The sequence below is a fragment of the Trichomycterus rosablanca genome, chromosome 20 (assembly GCF_030014385.1).
Source record: "Trichomycterus rosablanca isolate fTriRos1 chromosome 20, fTriRos1.hap1, whole genome shotgun sequence".
In the NCBI taxonomy this organism is placed as follows: Eukaryota; Metazoa; Chordata; class Actinopteri; order Siluriformes; family Trichomycteridae; genus Trichomycterus; species Trichomycterus rosablanca.
This window is the reverse complement of record NC_086007.1, coordinates 5,844,489-5,863,399: the sequence shown is the minus strand read 5'-3', so window position 1 is coordinate 5,863,399 and position 18,911 is coordinate 5,844,489. Positions and strand designations below refer to the sequence as shown.

General features: G+C 36.4%; 2 protein-coding genes and 1 long non-coding RNA gene across 5 annotated transcripts; 1 reads left to right on the top strand and 2 right to left on the bottom strand.

The window, feature by feature from the left end:
* Positions 1 to 1,535: 1,535 nt before the first annotated feature.
* mrps23 (mitochondrial ribosomal protein S23) lies at positions 1,536 to 7,661 on the bottom strand. Of its 2 annotated transcripts, none has more exons than XM_063016245.1 (5): positions 7,599 to 7,661; positions 4,443 to 4,622; positions 4,270 to 4,347; positions 3,144 to 3,264; positions 1,536 to 1,802 (listed from the first exon to the last, which is right to left on the bottom strand). In XM_063016245.1, exons 2-5 carry the CDS (start codon positions 4,607 to 4,609, stop codon positions 1,653 to 1,655), a joined length of 516 nt encoding a protein of 171 aa, XP_062872315.1. In that variant the 5' UTR covers positions 4,610 to 4,622; positions 7,599 to 7,661; the 3' UTR covers positions 1,536 to 1,652. The 2 variants fall into 2 exon arrangements, with proteins under 2 accessions (XP_062872315.1, XP_062872314.1); XM_063016244.1 differs by lacking the exon at positions 7,599 to 7,661 and adding an exon at positions 5,602 to 5,777.
* On the top strand, positions 7,560 to 12,522 carry LOC134334074 (uncharacterized). 2 transcript variants are annotated; one of them, XR_010015455.1, is made up of 4 exons: positions 7,560 to 7,736; positions 11,242 to 11,361; positions 11,581 to 11,651; positions 12,278 to 12,522. It is a non-coding gene; the product is annotated as an uncharacterized LOC134334074 (long non-coding RNA). The 2 variants fall into 2 exon arrangements; XR_010015456.1 differs by lacking the exon at positions 7,560 to 7,736 and adding an exon at positions 11,038 to 11,133.
* On the bottom strand, positions 10,740 to 18,674 carry LOC134334071 (nitric oxide synthase, inducible-like). The gene is made up of 25 exons (XM_063016243.1): positions 18,615 to 18,674; positions 18,331 to 18,432; positions 17,936 to 18,084; positions 17,692 to 17,854; positions 17,489 to 17,580; positions 16,728 to 16,869; positions 15,878 to 16,017; positions 15,576 to 15,750; positions 15,395 to 15,496; positions 15,084 to 15,278; positions 14,757 to 14,842; positions 14,506 to 14,650; positions 14,264 to 14,368; positions 14,116 to 14,165; positions 13,844 to 14,018; positions 13,622 to 13,739; positions 13,452 to 13,530; positions 13,155 to 13,345; positions 12,586 to 12,752; positions 12,264 to 12,474; positions 11,784 to 11,871; positions 11,546 to 11,667; positions 11,295 to 11,443; positions 10,919 to 11,113; positions 10,740 to 10,828 (listed from the first exon to the last, which is right to left on the bottom strand). The coding sequence occupies exons 1-25, from the start codon at positions 18,672 to 18,674 to the stop codon at positions 10,790 to 10,792; spliced, it is 3,240 nt and encodes a 1,079-aa protein (XP_062872313.1). The 3' UTR covers positions 10,740 to 10,789.
* Positions 18,675 to 18,911: the final 237 nt, after the last annotated feature.

Below are 18,911 nucleotides of genomic sequence, written 5' to 3'. Positions count from 1 at the left end.
AAGTTAGTGTACTGTATATACTGTATATGCAGAAGTTAGAGTGTACTGTATATACTGTATAATGTACTGTATATGCAGAAGTTAGTGTACTGTATATACTGTATAATGTACTGTATATGCAGAAGTTAGAGTGTACTGTATATACTGTATAATGTACTGTATATGCAGAAGTTAGAGTGTACTGTATATACTGTATAATGTACTGTATATGCAGAAGTTAGAGTGTACTGTACATACTGTATAATGTACTGTATATGCAGAAGTTAGAGTGTACTGTATATACTGTATAATGTACTGTATATGCAGAAGTTAGTGTACTGTATATGCAGAAGTTAGAGTGTACTGTATATACTGTATAATGTACTGTATATGCAGAAGTTAGAGTGTACTGTATATACTGTATAATGTACTGTATATGCAGAAGTTAAAGTGTACTGTATATACTGTATAATGTACTGTATATGCAGAAGTTAGTGTACTGTATATACTGTATATGCAGAAGTTAGAGTGTACTGTATATACTGTATAATGTACTGTATATGCAGAAGTTAGTGTACTGTATATACTGTATAATGTACTGTATATGCAGAAGTTAGAGTGTACTGTATATACTGTATAATGTACTGTATATGCAGAAGTTAGAGTGTACTGTATATACTGTATAATGTACTGTATATGCAGAAGTTAGTGTACTGTATATGCAGAAGTTAGAGTGTACTGTATATACTGTATAATGTACTGTATATGCAGAAGTTAGAGTGTACTGTATATACTGTATAATGTACTGTATATGCAGAAGTTAAAGTGTACTGTATATACTGTATAATGTACTGTATATGCAGAAGTTAGTGTACTGTATATACTGTATATGCAGAAGTTAGAGTGTACTGTATATACTGTATAATGTACTGTATATGCAGAAGTTAGTGTACTGTATATACTGTATAATGTACTGTATATGCAGAAGTTAGAGTGTACTGTACATACTGTATAATGTACTGTATATGCAGAAGTTAGAGTGTACTGTATATACTGTATAATGTACTGTATATGCAGAAGTTAGTGTACTGTATATGCAGAAGTTAGAGTGTACTGTATATACTGTATAATGTACTGTATATGCAGAAGTTAGAGTGTACTGTATATACTGTATAATGTACTGTATATGCAGAAGTTAGTGTACTGTATATGCAGAAGTTAGAGTGTACTGTACATACTGTATAATGTACTGTATATGCAGAAGTTAAAGTGTACTGTATATACTGTATAATGTACTGTATATGCAGAAGTTAAAGTGTACTGTATATACTGTATAATGTACTGTATGTGCAGGCTGAGAAGTTAGAATGACTTCTAGTGACGCTGACAAACCAGTAAACTGTGAGGGCGTGGTGCCATCTGCTGGTGAAAAGTGGTATCGTCGAGTGTAGTTGTGACACTTTTAAATACAGCTTAATTGTTGCTGTCAAATATTACAATTTATAGTGATTAAAATTATGTTCATGATTAATGCACAGTTAACTAAGAAGACCTGATGATTCAAAACACTTTATTTGAATATTAATTAGTCCAGTTTGGACAACAATACAACACAATGAGATCTTTATATTTAAATAATGGGTATAACAGATGTAAAGTACAAATGTTTACAGTTACGAGGCTGTTGAAGAGTCAGTGGGAGCTGTGTGCGTTTCTGTGGGCTTTTCTGTAGTTTGTGTATTCATAACTGTATCTTTTTGTTGTTCAGCTAACATGTCAGTCAACTTCATGTTCAGCACAGGATCACGTGCTTCGGCTGATACCTGGTGACGGAGAGGCAGAAGAGATTAATTATATATATATGTATACTTATTATAAGCATTTATGTACAACAATGGTATATCCTACAAACTGCATACTACAAAGTGTTTATTATTTAGCTAGTATAAAGCTAGCTAACCCATTTACTTTTATACAAGGCCAAGCAGTGGTAACACATGCAGAATGTGGATTGTCATCGTCCCGCTGAAACTGACGTGTCTGAAAGACGTCTAGATGGCTCATATGTTTACCATCAGCATTAATAATCCCTGTACAGATGTGCAAATTACCCATGCCACTGGCAGTAACACACACCCATACTGCAACAGATTGTTGGCTTTTAAGTAAGTAAGTAAGTAAGTAATTTATTTATAAAGCACATTTACAACCAAAGTGCTGTACATGTTGAAACATAAAACACACATATAAAAAGCAACACAAAGTATAAAACAGTAGAACAACAGAAACGCAGACCATGACACTCATCCAGGAAACGCTAGTTGGTAGAAGTGCGTTTTTAGTCTAGATTTAAAAACAGAAATGGAGGAAGCGGCCCTGATGTCCAAAGGTAGACTGTTCCACAACCTCGGAGCAGCAACTGCAAAGGCTCGATCACCTTTGAGCTTTGACCGTGGCACAGCCAAGAGCAATTGATCGGATGACCTAAGAGATCTAGGAGAACAATAGAAATGGAGCAAGTCTCTTATGTAAGATGGCGCCAATCCATATAAGGACTTAAAAACAAACAGAAGAACTTTAAATTGGATCCTGTAGCTTACAGGAAGCCAATGGAGAGATGCCAGGACCGGGGTAATGTGGTCAAACTTCTTTGTACCTGTGAGCAGACGTGCTGCTGCATTTTGGACTAGCTGTAACCGAGCTAATGAAGACTTACTTATACCCATATACAAACTGTTACAGTAGTCTAGGCGACATGAAATAAGTGCATGAATTACCTTTTCCAGGTTTAAACTTTGTGTTGGTATTAATTGGAATAATCCTTTTCTTTAGCCCAGTAAACAACATCTGTAGTGTTATCTGGGCATGCTGTGTTTACAGAACGATTTATTTGTGGTAACAACAAAACATTTAAAAGATGGACTATCAGACTAACCAATCTGGACACAGCCCATGAGGGCCTGATAGTGATCAGGGAATGTCGTGTATTATTTGGGACCAAATTGAATTGAACATAGCTCAACATAAACTCTGCATGTCAAATAGATAAATCTGGCCAACTATAGTCCCTAGCCAGCTTCTTACTGCAGGTCTTACTGACATCCTTATTACAACTGCAGTTAATTTTGTGTTTTCTATTTAAAATTAATAAGAAGCAAACTCACAGCAGGTCCACCTCTCCGTCGGAGCACAACACCATCAGCAAGAAGTGCCTTTGCTGTTTCCTCAAGCAATGTCTCTGGTTTTACTCCCCTGCTCTCCAATTCCGTGTACTTCTCCACAAATCTGCACCCAGACAAAACACATGAGTTTTATTTCTACGTATAACACGAGTAACACAGGAAAACCCAGGGGGAAAAGTTATGCAGATCAGAAGCATACAACTTTATTAGGACAAAATAAAGTGTTCCAGCTGTTCATTAAAATAATCAGCATTAAAAACAGGAGGAAAATGGTAAAACCTGACCTTTTTTAACTTGATGAGGGATAAGAGCATAAATGCTAAATGGTGTTAATGTTAGGCTTGTTGTCGCAATTCATTGCATGGCAGAGGGAAATGCATGGCAAGCTATTTTTAAATGTGATTATGTTGCAAAAACACTTCAACAGAAACACCCTGACTACATGAATTTGTAACAGAAAAAGGGAAATATTTAACCTGATGGATTATAATGTGTTCATTAGGAAAATGTTTTTATCAGTACTGTTCTGCTACTTGACTGATTAAAAAGTTAAACTTAATTAAGGTTAAAAGATGCGTTAACCACCTTTCTTTTTTATTAACCACTTTATTCAGGGTGCCAGTCTACATCAGGGCTTTGTCCACCCCTTCTCCGCAAGACATCATTAATAATGTTAGTGCAGATACCCAGCCGGGCGATAGCACCACTGAGATTAGAATCTGGATTTCAGTGGTGATGGGCCCGACTTATACTGTAGAATTCTGTTACAGATCAGTGCTAGAAAGCTGTGCCAATTGAGCACCCTAAGCACGATGTTGGGCTTTATTCATTAAATAAATAATGTTTTACAAAAGTAAATGTGTTATTACTTATGATATTTTATTGTTCATATCATTTAGTGTAATGATACGACTGTCATTTAGTGTAACATGAAAAAAAAAAACCTCAAAGGGATTAAAAAAGGGGACAATTACTTTTTTCACCGCTGTATTATCTAGTCCATTTATTTATGAAATTTATGAAACCTAAAAAACTTTAACTTTAAAAACAACTTAAAAAAAAAAAGATCTTAGTCTCATCTGAGATTAGAATTTTAATATCATCATACCTCTGGCAGGTTGACACAAAGTTGGGTTTAGTGAGATCAAATGCTTTAGGTCCATTTCCATACAGCTCATAGAATTTCCTACAATCATTAACAAAGCACAATGTAATTTATTTATTATATCATATAAAGCCACTTATAACAGTAAACTTAAACAGGAAAATCTGGGAACGTACCCTCGGATTTCATCCTCTTTGTAAAAGATTTCAGTAACTGTTTCCTCAGGTTTCCCCCGCACCATTTGCACTGGCTTGACATAAACGGGTTCTCTTTTTGGAGGAAAGGCGGCATACACGTCAAACCAAACAGGCTTCTTGGATTCTTTGATGACTCCAGAGCGCATTAGATCTCGAACCCTGGACAGAGGCAAAAAAGGGAGAAATTTATGTAGTGCCATACCAGCCTTCCACAGCTGATTTGGTTATTTCTATAAATTCAGACTTTCTATGTACTTCCATTGCAAAGTTATGCCATAATATGAATGCTCTATTCGTCCACTAGGAACTGGGACAATTTTGGATCCATATCATAAAACAAAGACAGAGAACATGTGAACATGTGCTTTATATTCAAAATCATAGGGCAGGTGAATGAATCTGAAGCATGAAACTAACTGCCATACCCTGTATAGGTATCATTTGATGGTTATCATTTTGATCAATATGTGACTGAGACTTTAACATCTTCAGATGTTAACAATTTGTCTCCAAACAAAGAAATGAACTGTCCAGGTTATGGTCTTCTCTTTGGTTATTTATGCAAGTGAGAGCTGGACAATAAAAAAGTAGGGCAGGAAAAATATTGGTGCTGGCAAAAACCTTTAAATTTAACAGCAAGAATACAAACAAATGAGCCCAATGTGACCAAACCAAATCTAACCTCTTACTCACTTCCCAGATAACCAAACTGAAACAATATAAGAAGAACTAATTCATTGGAAAGGTTAAGGTAACAAGGGAAAAAGACAGCCAGCAATAAAATCGGATGAAAACAATTTGAAGATGATTTAAAATATTAAAATAATTATAATTCACTAATTTCACTAAAGAGGTAAATGAGTCTGGTGTAATTAGATCAGTCCAATACAGTCAGTGTACAGGGCAGGTCTTAATGAATTTTTCCATCTTTTGTCTTAACATCAACAGCAGATATAATTATTTTTATTATTTTAAGGGAGCAAAACAATACTCAGGTTTTACTTTGAAAAAAGAAGCTTTCTTCCAGACTTTAACATGAAATTAAGTGACAAATAATATATTTCACTATTTAACATTAAATATTGGACTAACTAACATAAGATGATTTTATACGTGTATATTACTAATAAATACATACCTAGTAAACACAGTGCCAACCTTCTCAAGTCGACTTCCAGCCATCGTGCACTTACAAATAAATACAGAATTTATTTCTCTTCACTTTTATTAGAATAATGTACAAATAATAAAAATCATATCATAGTATTACAGGGGTCATGCAAAACCCATGTCTCCGCTGCTGAACTGCAGTTTCTTTCCCTACCCGTATGCGTACAATTCCCGCCCCTTCTCTATGTTTAGATTGGCTGGAATAAGAAACTGCCCAATTGGAAGGAACTCATGCCTGAATTACCAGCCAATCATAGCACATAAAGGCGGGGAAAGTCAGAAAACGGGTGTTAAAAACTCATGCTCTTAACAGTAGCATGCTTTACTACTTCCTGCTACGGCATCTACGGCAGCTGAAGATAATAAGATAATTAATAATAATAATGAATAATAATAATAATAATAATAATAATAAATAATTAATTAATAAATAATAAGATAATTACAGCTGCTTCTGTTTTGTTTGAGTGCTTTTTTCTAGTAGTATTATTGTTTACTGTTGTTGTTTTTGTTGCACCGAGGGGGTATTTCTTATGTTTAAAAGAAATGTTAAACATAAACATAACATCTGAAGATGTTAAAAGACATTTTAAACATAAGAATGAGTATTTCTTATGTTTAAAAAGTGAAATCTGTGAAAGTTTAAGTAGGGGAACCATATTTTGGTTTTCAAAAAAAGAGGACACCTGGCCTGGGGGTGAAGGATGAAGGATGTTGGATTGGCAAAGTAATTTTATGTAAATGGTGGCACCATGGCAATGAGTATAAAGTAGAGTTTAAAAATTTGACAACTGCATCAATGACCATGCAACTATGTTAATAAACTAATGAACAGCTCATTTTAAACAATACAACTAAAAAATTGTTATGGTCAGATAATCTTATTACTTTTAATTCAGCATATAGCCCTAAACAATAATAACAACGGCACAGTGACTCAGTGGGTAGCACTGTTGCCTTACAGCAAGAAGGTCCTGGGTTCAGTCCCCAGGTGGGGCAGTCCGGGTCCTTTCTGTGTAGCGTTTGAATGTTCCCTCCGTATCTGCGTGGGTTTCCTGCGGGTGCTCCGGTTTCCTCCCACAGTCCAAAGACATGCAAGTGAGGTGAACTGCAGATACTAAATTGTCCATGACTGTGTTTGACAATTAAACCTGTGAACTGATGAATCTTGTGTAAGCAGTAATTACCTGTCCTGTCATGAATGTACAACATGACATAAAAATCCTAATAAATAAATACAATAATAACTGAATAGTTCATCAGTACAGCTATTTCGACAGAATGTGGCGCTATTACAGCGTTACAATAACCTTTATCTTAGTGCTTCCCATGGATCCATAGAAAAGCTAAGACTCAAGAAAAATTTGCATTTTGTTTAAAGAAATAAAAATGGTTAATTTGCAAATGTGCTCACTAGTTTTCTGGTAGTGGCAAATATGAGGAAATCCAGTAAATCAGTTTTTAAAATGTAGTATTTTCAAAGATTTAGCTTTTCACTGAAATCATTGTGATTTGTTGTTAAAATACTGTATAATAGTTAGGTGCAGTTCTTTAGAAAATATGATCTAATATGATGTCATTGACCTTTTATAGCACTATCCTTTGGTTTTTCAGTTTTGAAAGATTTCCCTTTAGAAATTGCCCACTAAAAATCATCAGCATAACAAATGGCTGCGTCCGGAATCGCATACTTAGAGAGTATGTACTAGATTGGAGGAAGTATGCACTACTCTGCCGGTAAAAAAGTACATACTTCCAGTACAGAAGTATGCAGTATGCACACAACACTACTACGCACTACATCCGCCATCTTTCCAACGTCAAGTGATGACGTGGGACATGATGACGTAATATCACCATGGTTACAGACTCATTACAAACCCCACTCGCCAAACTTTTGGATATTTATCGTGTTTTTGTAATTAATTCGTCTTTAAAATGTTTTATTTTATTTATCTTACTTACACTTGTAAACAGAGGACCGCTATCTTTCTTGTTTCTTATTACGCTTCGAACGCCTACGCAGCTCCAGTTGCATTATGGGATACATTAACGGACCGCAAGTGTGCATCGCTTGCATACTCAAACATGGCTGCCCAATAAGTAGGTCATCCGGGTACTTCTCGCGTACCTCTTTGTGTATACTATGTATTCGGACATACTAACCGCTCTCGCGTACTAATTTCGCGTACTATTGAGTATGGAAGTATGCGATTCCGGACGCAGCCTAGTGTGGCGACTAGCTGGACTGCCATTATAGTAGAGCAGGGGGAAGGCCTTCACCTGCATGTGTCATTGGCCGGGGTAGAACGGATCCCATGATGTCATGTGGCCATGACCAAAGCATTTTTAGGTGATAAAAGGTGTGTTTGGTGGTTAAAGAGTGGTTTGTTTACATGTAAATAGTTATACTCCAAATTTAAAGGTTACTGTTTTTGTGAAGTGTATAATGTTAGGTGGTGTGTATCTGTTCTGTGCATGTTCAGGAGTAGTGGGAGTGGTCTGCCTATATCAGATTCGGTCTTGCTCTTTCTTTTGTAATCCATTCACAGGCAATTATAAATAAAGAGCTATCTCGTACAGGGAAAAAAAAGCTAAATGCTTCCTTCTTCCTCGCCGTCACCACAGTAGTACTAAAAGTAGCTGTGCATACATTGTTGCACACCTGATTAAAAAATACCATCATTAGCTATGCATAAATAGTGACACACCTAAAGCATATTTATCTTGAAAAGCTCTGCATACTGTTTGCATAACAATGATGGATGCTAAAAGTTAATTTCTAGTTAATATAGTTAGTAATCGTTTCCTTATAGTGACCTTTTCAGGAAAAGAATCATTGTTTTCGGATAAGGAATTATGCATCCGTAAAAAATGCTTTCTTGTAATGCCAAAAGCACAACACATGTGCATACTTCCTTAAGTATCATAGCACATCATGTCATTAGGTATTCTAGAATACCTATAATTACAGGTCTGACAACTTATGTCTAGCAATTGATATGTGACACTTGACAGATACCATTTATTGTGCAGTAACAGAAGCCTCAGACTGACATCTCATAAGAGTCATTTTGTTTTGTAATGTAAGAAGCTTTTACTTATGCAGAGTGCCTGAAATAATAATGAAACTATCAACAAACATTAGCAAAAAAGAAATTAAATTTTTATGCTGAATTCTAAACTGGAATTGACAAGACCTGCAATCAAGATGTTCAGCTGGTTATGGGAGACGGAAATGCCAAAGTTTGAAATCAGAAGGAGAGAAATATAGTTGGGCAACAGCAACACAACAGCATTTTATATAGGAATGAAGATTAATTAACATTTGCGAGAACAATTCCTTTTTCATTACTACTACAATCTTCAAGTTATCATAATGCCATCTTTACAACCACAGATAGAGATCACTGAAACCAAATTAACTGCATTCTTTGCACCAAGTGATGGACAAGCTCAATTTAAATTGCAGATATACTGCCTAAAGCAGATTGTTAAATAGATCTCAAACTTCTAATGTGCACGCTCTGAGTAAGACTAAGAAAAAAAACATCAAACCATTAAAATATGACCTAGACAACATACTATCTACAGACATCATTAACAGAGAATCAGGTCATATGTGGATAGAAATCAAAGCTGTCATGAAAGAAGAAAACAAGAAAACCTAGAAAGAATGAACAGGAGTAAGAAATCCACTTTGTTAATGATGATACAGTGATAATTGCAAAGGAAACAAGCCCCAAGAAAGATAAAGATCTTTAAATGAAACTAAACCATGAATTCCAGAGAAGATGGACAAATGTCAGTAGGACAAGGACTCATTCATTCAACTATTTACACACCTAAGAGTCCAACAACTGGTATGCTTTTGGAAGATGGAAGAAAACCAGAGTACTTGGAGGAAACTCTGGCGGACATAAAGAGTATATGTAAAACTCCATACAGACAGGTCCTTAGACTTGTGTGGTACATGTACTACCTTATACAACACTGAGTTGCTCCACATTAAGCCTTTCCTTTTTCATTTGTTATATTTACTAAAAGTAGTAAAAGTAGAAATTTGTGTCAGAATTTCACATTGTAAAAATATGGGTTTGTAAACAAAGTACCAAGTCCATTGTGGATGTGTGGACATTTTAGATATTAGATTTTTATTGGAAATTAATGTACCACAGTCTTAGTTTTTAAGGTTTAGTCATGTCACAATCAATTATGGGATAAAAATGGTTTAGGGTAGTGAAATGAATGGTTTAACTAAATTTCAATTATTAATTAGTTTAATTAATTCATATGTTTTACCTTTGCTTTATTCTGGTCAGGGTCACAACAATTTATTTATTGTGTAATTCCAGTCAGTCAGTTACTTTAATTCAGACTTAATTGAGAAAGGGCACACAACAACACAACCACCATCAGCTTTGATCTTGTTAAAATCAAATTTTATTGTCATTATATTTGAGGTCTGAACAATCAGACAACAAGCAAAGGAATATACAACACATTTCCAAATTTTAGACTTACAGTTTAAGATGTGTTACATCTATTTATAGGAAGGTGAATCAGTAGCATTACTACATAAATCTGCATCAATTACCTGATGGTTAGTTATTCGAGTACATAGGTGCATTTCAGAAAAGTTGTAAGAAAACAATGTATTTGCAGTTAGAGCTGAGAGTGTAAAACAAATTACCCAGAAAACAAGCATATACTGTGTTTAATTTATAAAAAAAACACTGCAATATACTGCAGTTACATAATTATGTGATGCATAAACTAGTCCTTTTCAACCAGTGAGAGAGAACATTAATACAACTAGGTGAATGTACAACCAAGTACATTAATGAATGTAGAAGTACGAATATCTATTTACAAAAGATTTACAATAGTGAGAGAGATTTCTCAACCAGTGAGAGAGAACATTAATACAACTAGGTGAATGTACAACCAAGCACATTAATTAATGTAGAAGTACGAATATCTATTTACAAAAGATTTACAATAGACTTCTTAAAATACATATTTAAAATACAGTACATACTATAAGTAAGAACACAAGTACATCTAGTGCGTTTGGCTCCAATGCTAGAACACCTGGTAATGAATGCCACACCATGATCTGCCTCAGATTGTCGGTTACAGGTCTCATAGTAAAACTATGCTCCAAAGATGTCCTCATGGTACCTCTTGTCAGCCTATGAAAAATAAAAATATCAAACTTTAGAAATGAAAGAAGATAGTTTAAAAACATTTTTACTGTAGTAAATCTTAATGTAAGTGTTCACCTTCAGCTGTTCCATATAGTTTTCAGCCAGGCTGAGCGTTATACCCAGATTGCTAACCAGGATCTGCTTTATTGCATTTGCTACATCTCGGGCCATGTTAATGCTCCCGCACACATAGATATGACCGGCATTTTGGTTCAAGACCTGGAAAACCTCTTCATTCAGCTGCTTCTCAAGAACGTCTTGAACATACACCTGGGTGAAAAGAAGAAATGGTGAATGTGACCGTACTTCACTGCACATCAAAATTAAAACAGGATACAGTTGTGATTCATTGTGATTCATTGTATTGTGTTACTTTGTTAACATTTCTTTTAATACAGGTACAAGGTGTATGATGTTGGAATTCTAGTAGGTTCTTAAAAGAAACCAGTACCTTGGGCTGACCCGGCTGGCGAGAAAATGCTGAGGTGACGCTCTTCAGAGTGCCATTTTGTCTCATGGTTAATATCTCCTCTTTGTACAGATAATCTGTATCTGCACGTCGACACCCAAACACCAGCATCATTGGGCACTTTTTCAGACCTGCAAAAAAATATGTCTTGAGACACCACAGCTATTTGATAACATATTGATTTGGTTATGTATCTGACAGCAGACTGCGTTTCTATATAAAGATGTAAATACCTGTCTTTTTCATGTCATGGATGCGCTGGTGCCAGAAGCTGCGGAAGGGAGCTATGCCACTGCCTGCTCCAATGAGGATAGTGGGTGTGGTGGGATCTGGTGGAAGGTGAAAGCCAGGGGATCTGGAATGATAATAATTAAATTAACATATATCATAAGCATATATTTTGATAAGTATAATAAAATAAGGAACTTTGATATTAATGCTAAAGGATAACATAAAAACATAGTGAAATACCCATGAATAAAGCAGGGAACAGCCTGTCCTTCTATAAGGGTGTTGAGCCACGTGCTACAGACACCATTATGCAGAGGACCTCTTCCATCTGTTGAGATTAAAAAATATGTCAATAATATATAGTTTTTACTATATGTTTACTGTTACAGCACATACTGTATGTAGTGTTCAGTTTGGAGGACAGTTATCTAGGTACACAGAATACCCTTAGAACTAGGTGGACAGAAAAAAGGTGCCTTATTTTGGCCAAATATAAGACCAACTTTAACATCACATTAAGGTGTGGTCAATACCATGAATATGTGCTCTGGTCCAGTGAATTGCTTTGTTTAAATGTGTTAATGTGATGTGAAACCTGTCAAGGTTTCTCATTGGTGGAATTGGCCAGATGAGACTAACATTGGAATGTGCTGCTAAGAAAGCTGTCTCCAGACTAAAACCGATACTATTAACTAGTACTGAATATAGATTCTCTCTTACCTTGGGTGCGGTAGGTGACCACAGACACGGTGAGGTGAAGCTCATTGGGATGTAGATTTGGAGAGGAGCTGACTGAATAGAGACGAGGCTTCAGCAGGGGCAACTGGCTGAGAAGAAAGGCTGCAGAGAGCTCCAGTGAGGAAAACTCCTCCAGAATCTCTAGGAAGTTTGGCTTGTTGTATTCTTTCCATTCTGAATAACACTTGAAGTCCTGCAGAAAGATGACATAACATGAATGTACACTTTATGCTAAAGTGATTAAGAGCAAATAAAAAAAAAAAAGGAGTAATTTTACTGATGATTAAATATTAAGTTAGATTACCGATGCCAGTGCTAGCAGCCGCTTTTGGTCTTCTTCCTTATTGGTCAATTGGGCAAGCTTGCGCAGAAAGCCTTGGGAAGGTGGAGTGGTGATATCCAGGAGGTATGTAAGAGCCTGGTTTAGAGAGCAAGCCGGGATTCGAGAATCTGTTTGCCATCCATCATCCCCTGCTGGATAACACACAAAATATCCTGAATGTAACATGGCAATACGTTGCTAACAAAAACTGTAATTAGACCTATCATGGGCTACACACAGAACGTACACTGGTTTCATAATAACATAATCATAATTGAAAGACTGACTTCAGTCAGTCATTTATATTTAACTAAATAGGCTCAACAAATAACATACAAGCAGTCAGCAGTTCAAATTGATTTTTAACTTACAAATGTAAAATAGTAAACAGAGGTCTAGTTTAATTAGGCAAAATATCGTAATTATATTTGTTAGTTATATTTATTACATATAAATGTGTACTGGTTTTATACAGTTTATAAATTAAGTAAAATGATATAAAAATAAAAGCTTCATGATTATTTACTATATTATAGTAATAGGAGTATTACCAGTGCTGGACTCTGGGAGGTACTCAAGTCGGACACTCTGACTGGTGGGTGGGGCATTTGAAATGTGCTTCAAAATGCCAGTGACCAGCTCAGGTGGATTCCCTGGGAAAACACCCACATGATCACCTGGAGCATAACTTAGAACCTCTTTTCCACCATTCACCTCCAGTTCTACCAGTATAGTAGATTGACTGATAAGGATAAGAAAGATCAATCAATATGGATTTATGAAAGCAAAACATTAATGATTACATTTATTATATATCAGTGTTCAGATAAAACAGAATAAGAGCATACCTTGACTGAACACTTTGTAGATTCTCCCTTCTCTTCAGCTTCATGGGAAACACGGTTTTAGAGTGGACCGTTGACAGAGCTGTGAGGACAAAAGACAAGGCCTTTCAGCACCGTAATTATAAAGACAATGATGTGTAATATTTTACTGCTGATAAGGTCAGACAGGGCACCTGCGATGTGGTCTAGGGTTCCACTGTCAGGCTTCACTCTGTGCCTCAGAGGTTCCCAGTTTTGTGTAAGACTATCAGATGAGATCTTGCCCTTGATGCCAAACTCCTCACATGCAGCCTATTTGAAAAATGCAAACTATCTTAAAAAGAATCAAAGCAGGGGCTGTGTAATTCTGTCATAAGTAGTAGATAGGCATTAGAGGTGACCCATGCCCTACCAACCTTGAATGCAGTACAAGCCCAAGCAGAGAAAGCCTCTTCCTGCCCATTTAGCTCATCTCCTTCTCCAGTGGTAGTCAACTGCTTTGCTCCCAGGTCTGCAAGCTTGTCATCCACGTAATGGGCAAAAGCACAAAACTGGGGGTACATGCGAGAGCCAAGTCCAAACACACAGTACCTAGATGATGGAAACAGATTAGTCAGAGAAGCTGGTCGTTCCATTGTACGCTTTTTAAGTTCCTAGTCTAATCATTTTAAATCCTCACTGTATTTACCTGATGTTGTTTCTCAGCTTTTTCAAACCCATAAGCTGCTTTTTGAAGCTCTAAGAAACAAATACAAAACCATGGTGTCAAACATGATTATCAATCACATATTAACCAAATGTGGCAAGTACATTAAGTCAAGTGTACTGGTGCATACCTCTCCATTTCCTGGAGAATCTCCGTTACCAAATGTGCTGGTTACCACCATCATAAGCTGCTCTTTCTCAAGGTCACTGAAATTGTAGTCTTCCATGCAAAGCAGCTGTATATATATAAATGAATATTCAAGTTATTTGCCATATTTTTATATATTTGAGTCAGTAATTACATGACTTAAAACTAAAAGACTTTCACTGGCATTATGAGTATCATAGTGAATACGGTAAAGGTGTTTCTTACCCTGGGGTTAAATGCAGAGCAAAGTATAGATTGAAGCTTCTTGGCAAAGGTCTGCGATTTCCCAGTTTCAGTAGCATAGAGAATGGTACAAGGCACTCTCTTCTTTAAAGTGGTTTGCATTAGCATTTGAGAAAAGACCACTGCCCTGGAGAATCAGAATTTATGCACTTGATAAGAATTAGATTTTAAAAAATAACATAAGATGCCTAAAAAGCAAAAGAATCTGAATAATTTTAGGAAGTGGAGCTTACTTTGCAAGTGCCTTGAAACTGATATTTTTTCGCTTCTTCAGACATTTTGTCTCGTCTTTCCATATGTGTGTCACCCAGGGGTCAGGCTTCAAACAACAACACAATTTGATTTTAGACAATTGTTCTACCAAAAGTTCACTGTTATTTTAATTCTCTTTTTAAAAATATGGTGGCAAAAGTAGTGCTGGACTTCACATGAGCCATGATATTTACAAATTATATGTTTATATGTCATTTTCTAACTAAACAACTTTGGATAGAATTGGAAATCGTCCTACTGGAATTATATGCATTTAGATGTGATAAGGGATTCCAAGTTAGTTTTACCTGGTAGTAGTAGAAGGGGGAGAGGATGTAGCTGATCATCTCCTGGTGAAACACAGGGGTCAGAGAGCCAGACATTGGAGGAACCAGCCAGACCCAGTCAGCAGGGCAGCCACCACGCAAACGCACTTCAGTCTCCATGTGCTTCATGAAGGACTCAGCAGCAGAGTGGTGGTCTGTGATTGTCACCTTGTTTTTCTGCATCACAAGACAAATAGAATCTTTACTCTAACAACCACTACAAATCATGTATACAAGCAGAAAAACTGACAAAAACGTGGACTTTGTTTCAGGTCTATACATCAAAATTGTACCTGAAAACTGTGAATCACAGCCACATTGATGGCCACCAGAGCCTGGTCCTTCCACAGTGATGACAACCTGCTTGTTTCCAGTCCCATACAGTGACCAACCCTCTGAAGAACACAACTCAAAAATTAGTTCTAAAGAAACCTGACCTTGTGTACAATGCTAATCAAAGTTAAACAGAAGTACCTCCAGGATATTGTAGCGGTGAGTATCACAGAAGTCTCTTACACCAATTTCAGTGCCCATATACCAGCCATTAAAGGGGCATGCGGTAAACTCCACACCTCCAATTTCAAGTAACATGTTGGCCACAGCGGGAAGTGCATACCATCTGAGGTTCAGATCTTTGAACCACTCATACCTATGAAAAATGAGAGCATGGATGCTGATTTAAGGGATATGTTATGAGTAATATCAGCCATGTCATCACATTCTACCTAAAAAAATTCATGTTAATATGTCAAAATAACAGTTATTATGTTACTTACTCAGGATGCTCCATTTCAACTTCCAAAATCAGCTCTGGGGGAATTTCAAATAGTTCAGGATCCTCCCCGTTAGCCTGCAGGACCAGTGGCAGCACATCAAAAAGGCCGTACTTTGGTTTCCATCCAAGCTGGATACAAATCTGATTAAAAAAAAAAAAAAAAAAAAACAGAAATAAGATACATCAGTCAAATATCTGTTTGGGTGAGATACAAAATAAAAAATAGCCTGATATTCTAAAATATGTGTGTCTCTTACTAAAAACTAATGAAAATAAAAGGTTAACAAATGCTTTTAATATAGTTTTTTATTTAATCACATCTGTAGGCAATATCATTACAATAATAAAGCAATAAGCCACGAGAGGCCGTGCATTACTGTGATTTTAGCACGGGGATGACGTTTTTGGCACGACACGAAGCGGAGTGCCTAAAACTTCTTTCCCCGTGCTAAAATCATAACAGTAATGCACGGTCTCGAGTGGCTTATTGCTTTTATAAAACGGCGGTCAACAAAAAATATAATAAATACAACAATGTTTAATTCATAAATGTATTTATCGTGTATAAACTTACAATAAAGCATTCTTCCGCGACACAAAATAGTTCGATTAACAGTGTTGCTAGGCAACATGAGGGCCAAAATAACATAAATTTTTTCTATTCAGTGGTGTATTAATATGGAATGATGTGAGGTGGTCATAGGTGTGCGTTTATCGGGGATTTTACAACGGCTTCGAACGCGGCTCAGCCAATCAGATTTTAGGACCGGAACTATCCGTTTTATAAATGTTGTTTTAGCCTCTGCAAAACAGTAAACTCACAAATATTAAGAAGTGTTACTTGCAAATACCTCAGTAAACTCCACATTAGAAGGGTCTCCTACAACATTGCCATCGTCCATCTGATAGCCAGCGTATTTTATAAGCTGACCGTTCCAAACACGGAAATCATGCTGGCCATCAGTTCTTTGAGGGAAAATAGTAATGGCTGACCTGTGAGATTAAAAACACATACAGAAACATGTAAACACAGTATATGGTTTGCATGTAAAGAATTAATAAATCATCATAAATAAGAATAAAAATACATGTTATTAAGCTTAAATGTATATTAAAATAAAGCAATAAGCCACGAGAGGCCGTGCATTACTGTGATTTTAGCACGGGGATGACGTTTTTGGCACGACGTGAAGCGGAGTGCCTAAAACTTCTTTCCCCGTGCTAAAATCATAACAGTAATGCACGGTCTCGAGTGGCTTATTGCTTTTATAAAACGGCGGTCAACAAAAAATATAATAAATACAACAATGTTTAATTCATAAATGTATTTATTGTGTATAAACTTACAATAAAGCATTCTTCCGCGACGCAAAATAGTTCGATTAACAGTGTTGCTAGGCAACATGAGGGCGAAAATAACATTAACTTTTTCGATTCAGTGGCGTATTAATATGGAATGATGTGAGGTGGTCCTAGGTGTGCGTTTATCGGGGATTTTACAACGGCTTCGAACGCGGCTCAGCCAATCAGATTTTAGGACCGGAACTATCCGTTTTATAATAATGTTTATTTAAATAATAAACAGAGAACCCTTACACCATACATGACATACCTTAGATTTCCTCCGTTTGAGGCAAATTTAATGTGGGTGCACAGGAACTGAAACATTTCCTTGGTCGTCCTGCATTTACGAGCATCAAACACCTGCAGTGAGAAATGAATTAAAACACTATAATATTTATAATATTAATTTATATATATTTTATTTCTAATACATGACACAATTTAAAAAGCTTAATATTAGCCTGCAAGAACCTGTAAATTTGACCACTGAATCCTGCCAATGCACCTGGGTGCATTCCTCCACGCCTGTTTGGCCCCAAATGCCAGTTCCTCAGTGGTCAGATGATAGGATCCGGTGTCCTCAATCTCTTGGGCCACTTCATTAACCCGGGCCAAGTGTTCCTCAATTTTAGAGCTGTGTTAAACAAAATACACCTGAATTAAAACATAGCTCATGTTTACTGTCCAAGCACACACAACTTTAAAGAGCACTTACATCTTGAAGGATTTGTAGTACTGGTTGATAAAGTCGATGGCCTGTGTGAGGAGCTCGTTGGGTGAAAGTGGGGTAGCTGGTAAACTACGCATCAAAGACTTGGGGTTCATAATTGAGCCCTCGCACATTTTGGGTTTGCAGAGCTGATTCTAGAAAAGAAATGATCCATTTTAATTAAACGGATTTTCTTGCCAAATTATACTCATTACACTCAATTACACTCAATAAGCACTTTAATAAGCAGACCTATCTTGTATGTACATTTATTGATTATTTTATACTTAATAGAAGAACATTGTGGTTATGCACTTTGTCACCCGCCTGTACCCTACATAGCCAATCCTGTCTGTGTAGATGTATTTTATGTAAATATACTGTTTTATAAGAAGACCCACCTTAACAGCTCTGTGGTAGAGTACATCCTTGTGGCTGGAACTATCCTGGTAGTTCTTGAGCATTGCTGACATCGGGCATCGGCTGACTCGGTTCTCCCTAACCTGCGGATACAAATAAATGGATAGTATTGCTTAATATACATTTTCATTTACAGTTTCCTCATAACTTTTGATATAAACCTACTATCACAGCTGAAAATTTATGTGTTTTATCGAGTTTTGCCAGTCAATTAGACACACACTCTCTAAGCAATGCATTGACCCACATTATCACATTTTCTTACCTTAGCGTCCTTGGTCAGGGGGAGCTCCTTGGTGCTGTCCTCAATGATTTTCTTTCCCATGTTTGATTATTGTTAAGGTGCTCAGCACTATCAATGTGATAAAGCAGTCTGCTAAAAACTTAAACAAGTTAAAAAGAATGAAAAGAGATGTAAAATTGATGTAAGTCTATATTTCATCACATACATTAAATGTGTTTATTTGTGTTCATATAAAAAGTCTCTTACCTTTCAAGACAGCAGATTTTCTTTCCTTGCAATGATAGTGACAGAGTAGTGATAGTGGTAGCCACTGTTCAT

Coding starts and splice junctions, on each gene's coding strand:
- mrps23 (XM_063016244.1), bottom strand. CDS start 5,645: ATGGCTGGAAGTCGACTTGAGAAGGTTGGCACTGTGTTTACTAG. Junction 3,265..4,269: donor TTTGTGTCAACCTGCCAGAG/GTATGATGATAT, acceptor GTCTGGGTGCAG/ATTTGTGGAGAAGTACACGG. Junction 1,803..3,143: donor GACGGAGAGGTGGACCTGCT/GTGAGTTTGCTT, acceptor CTCCGTCACCAG/GTATCAGCCGAAGCACGTGA.
- LOC134334071 (XM_063016243.1), bottom strand. CDS start 18,674: ATGGGAAAGAAAATCATTGAGGACAGCACCAAGGAGCTCCCCCTGACC. Junction 18,085..18,330: donor TCTACCACAGAGCTGTTAAG/GTGGGTCTTCTT, acceptor TTTCTTTTCTAG/AATCAGCTCTGCAAACCCAA. Junction 15,497..15,575: donor ACCGCTACAATATCCTGGAG/GTACTTCTGTTT, acceptor TGTGTTCTTCAG/AGGGTTGGTCACTGTATGGG.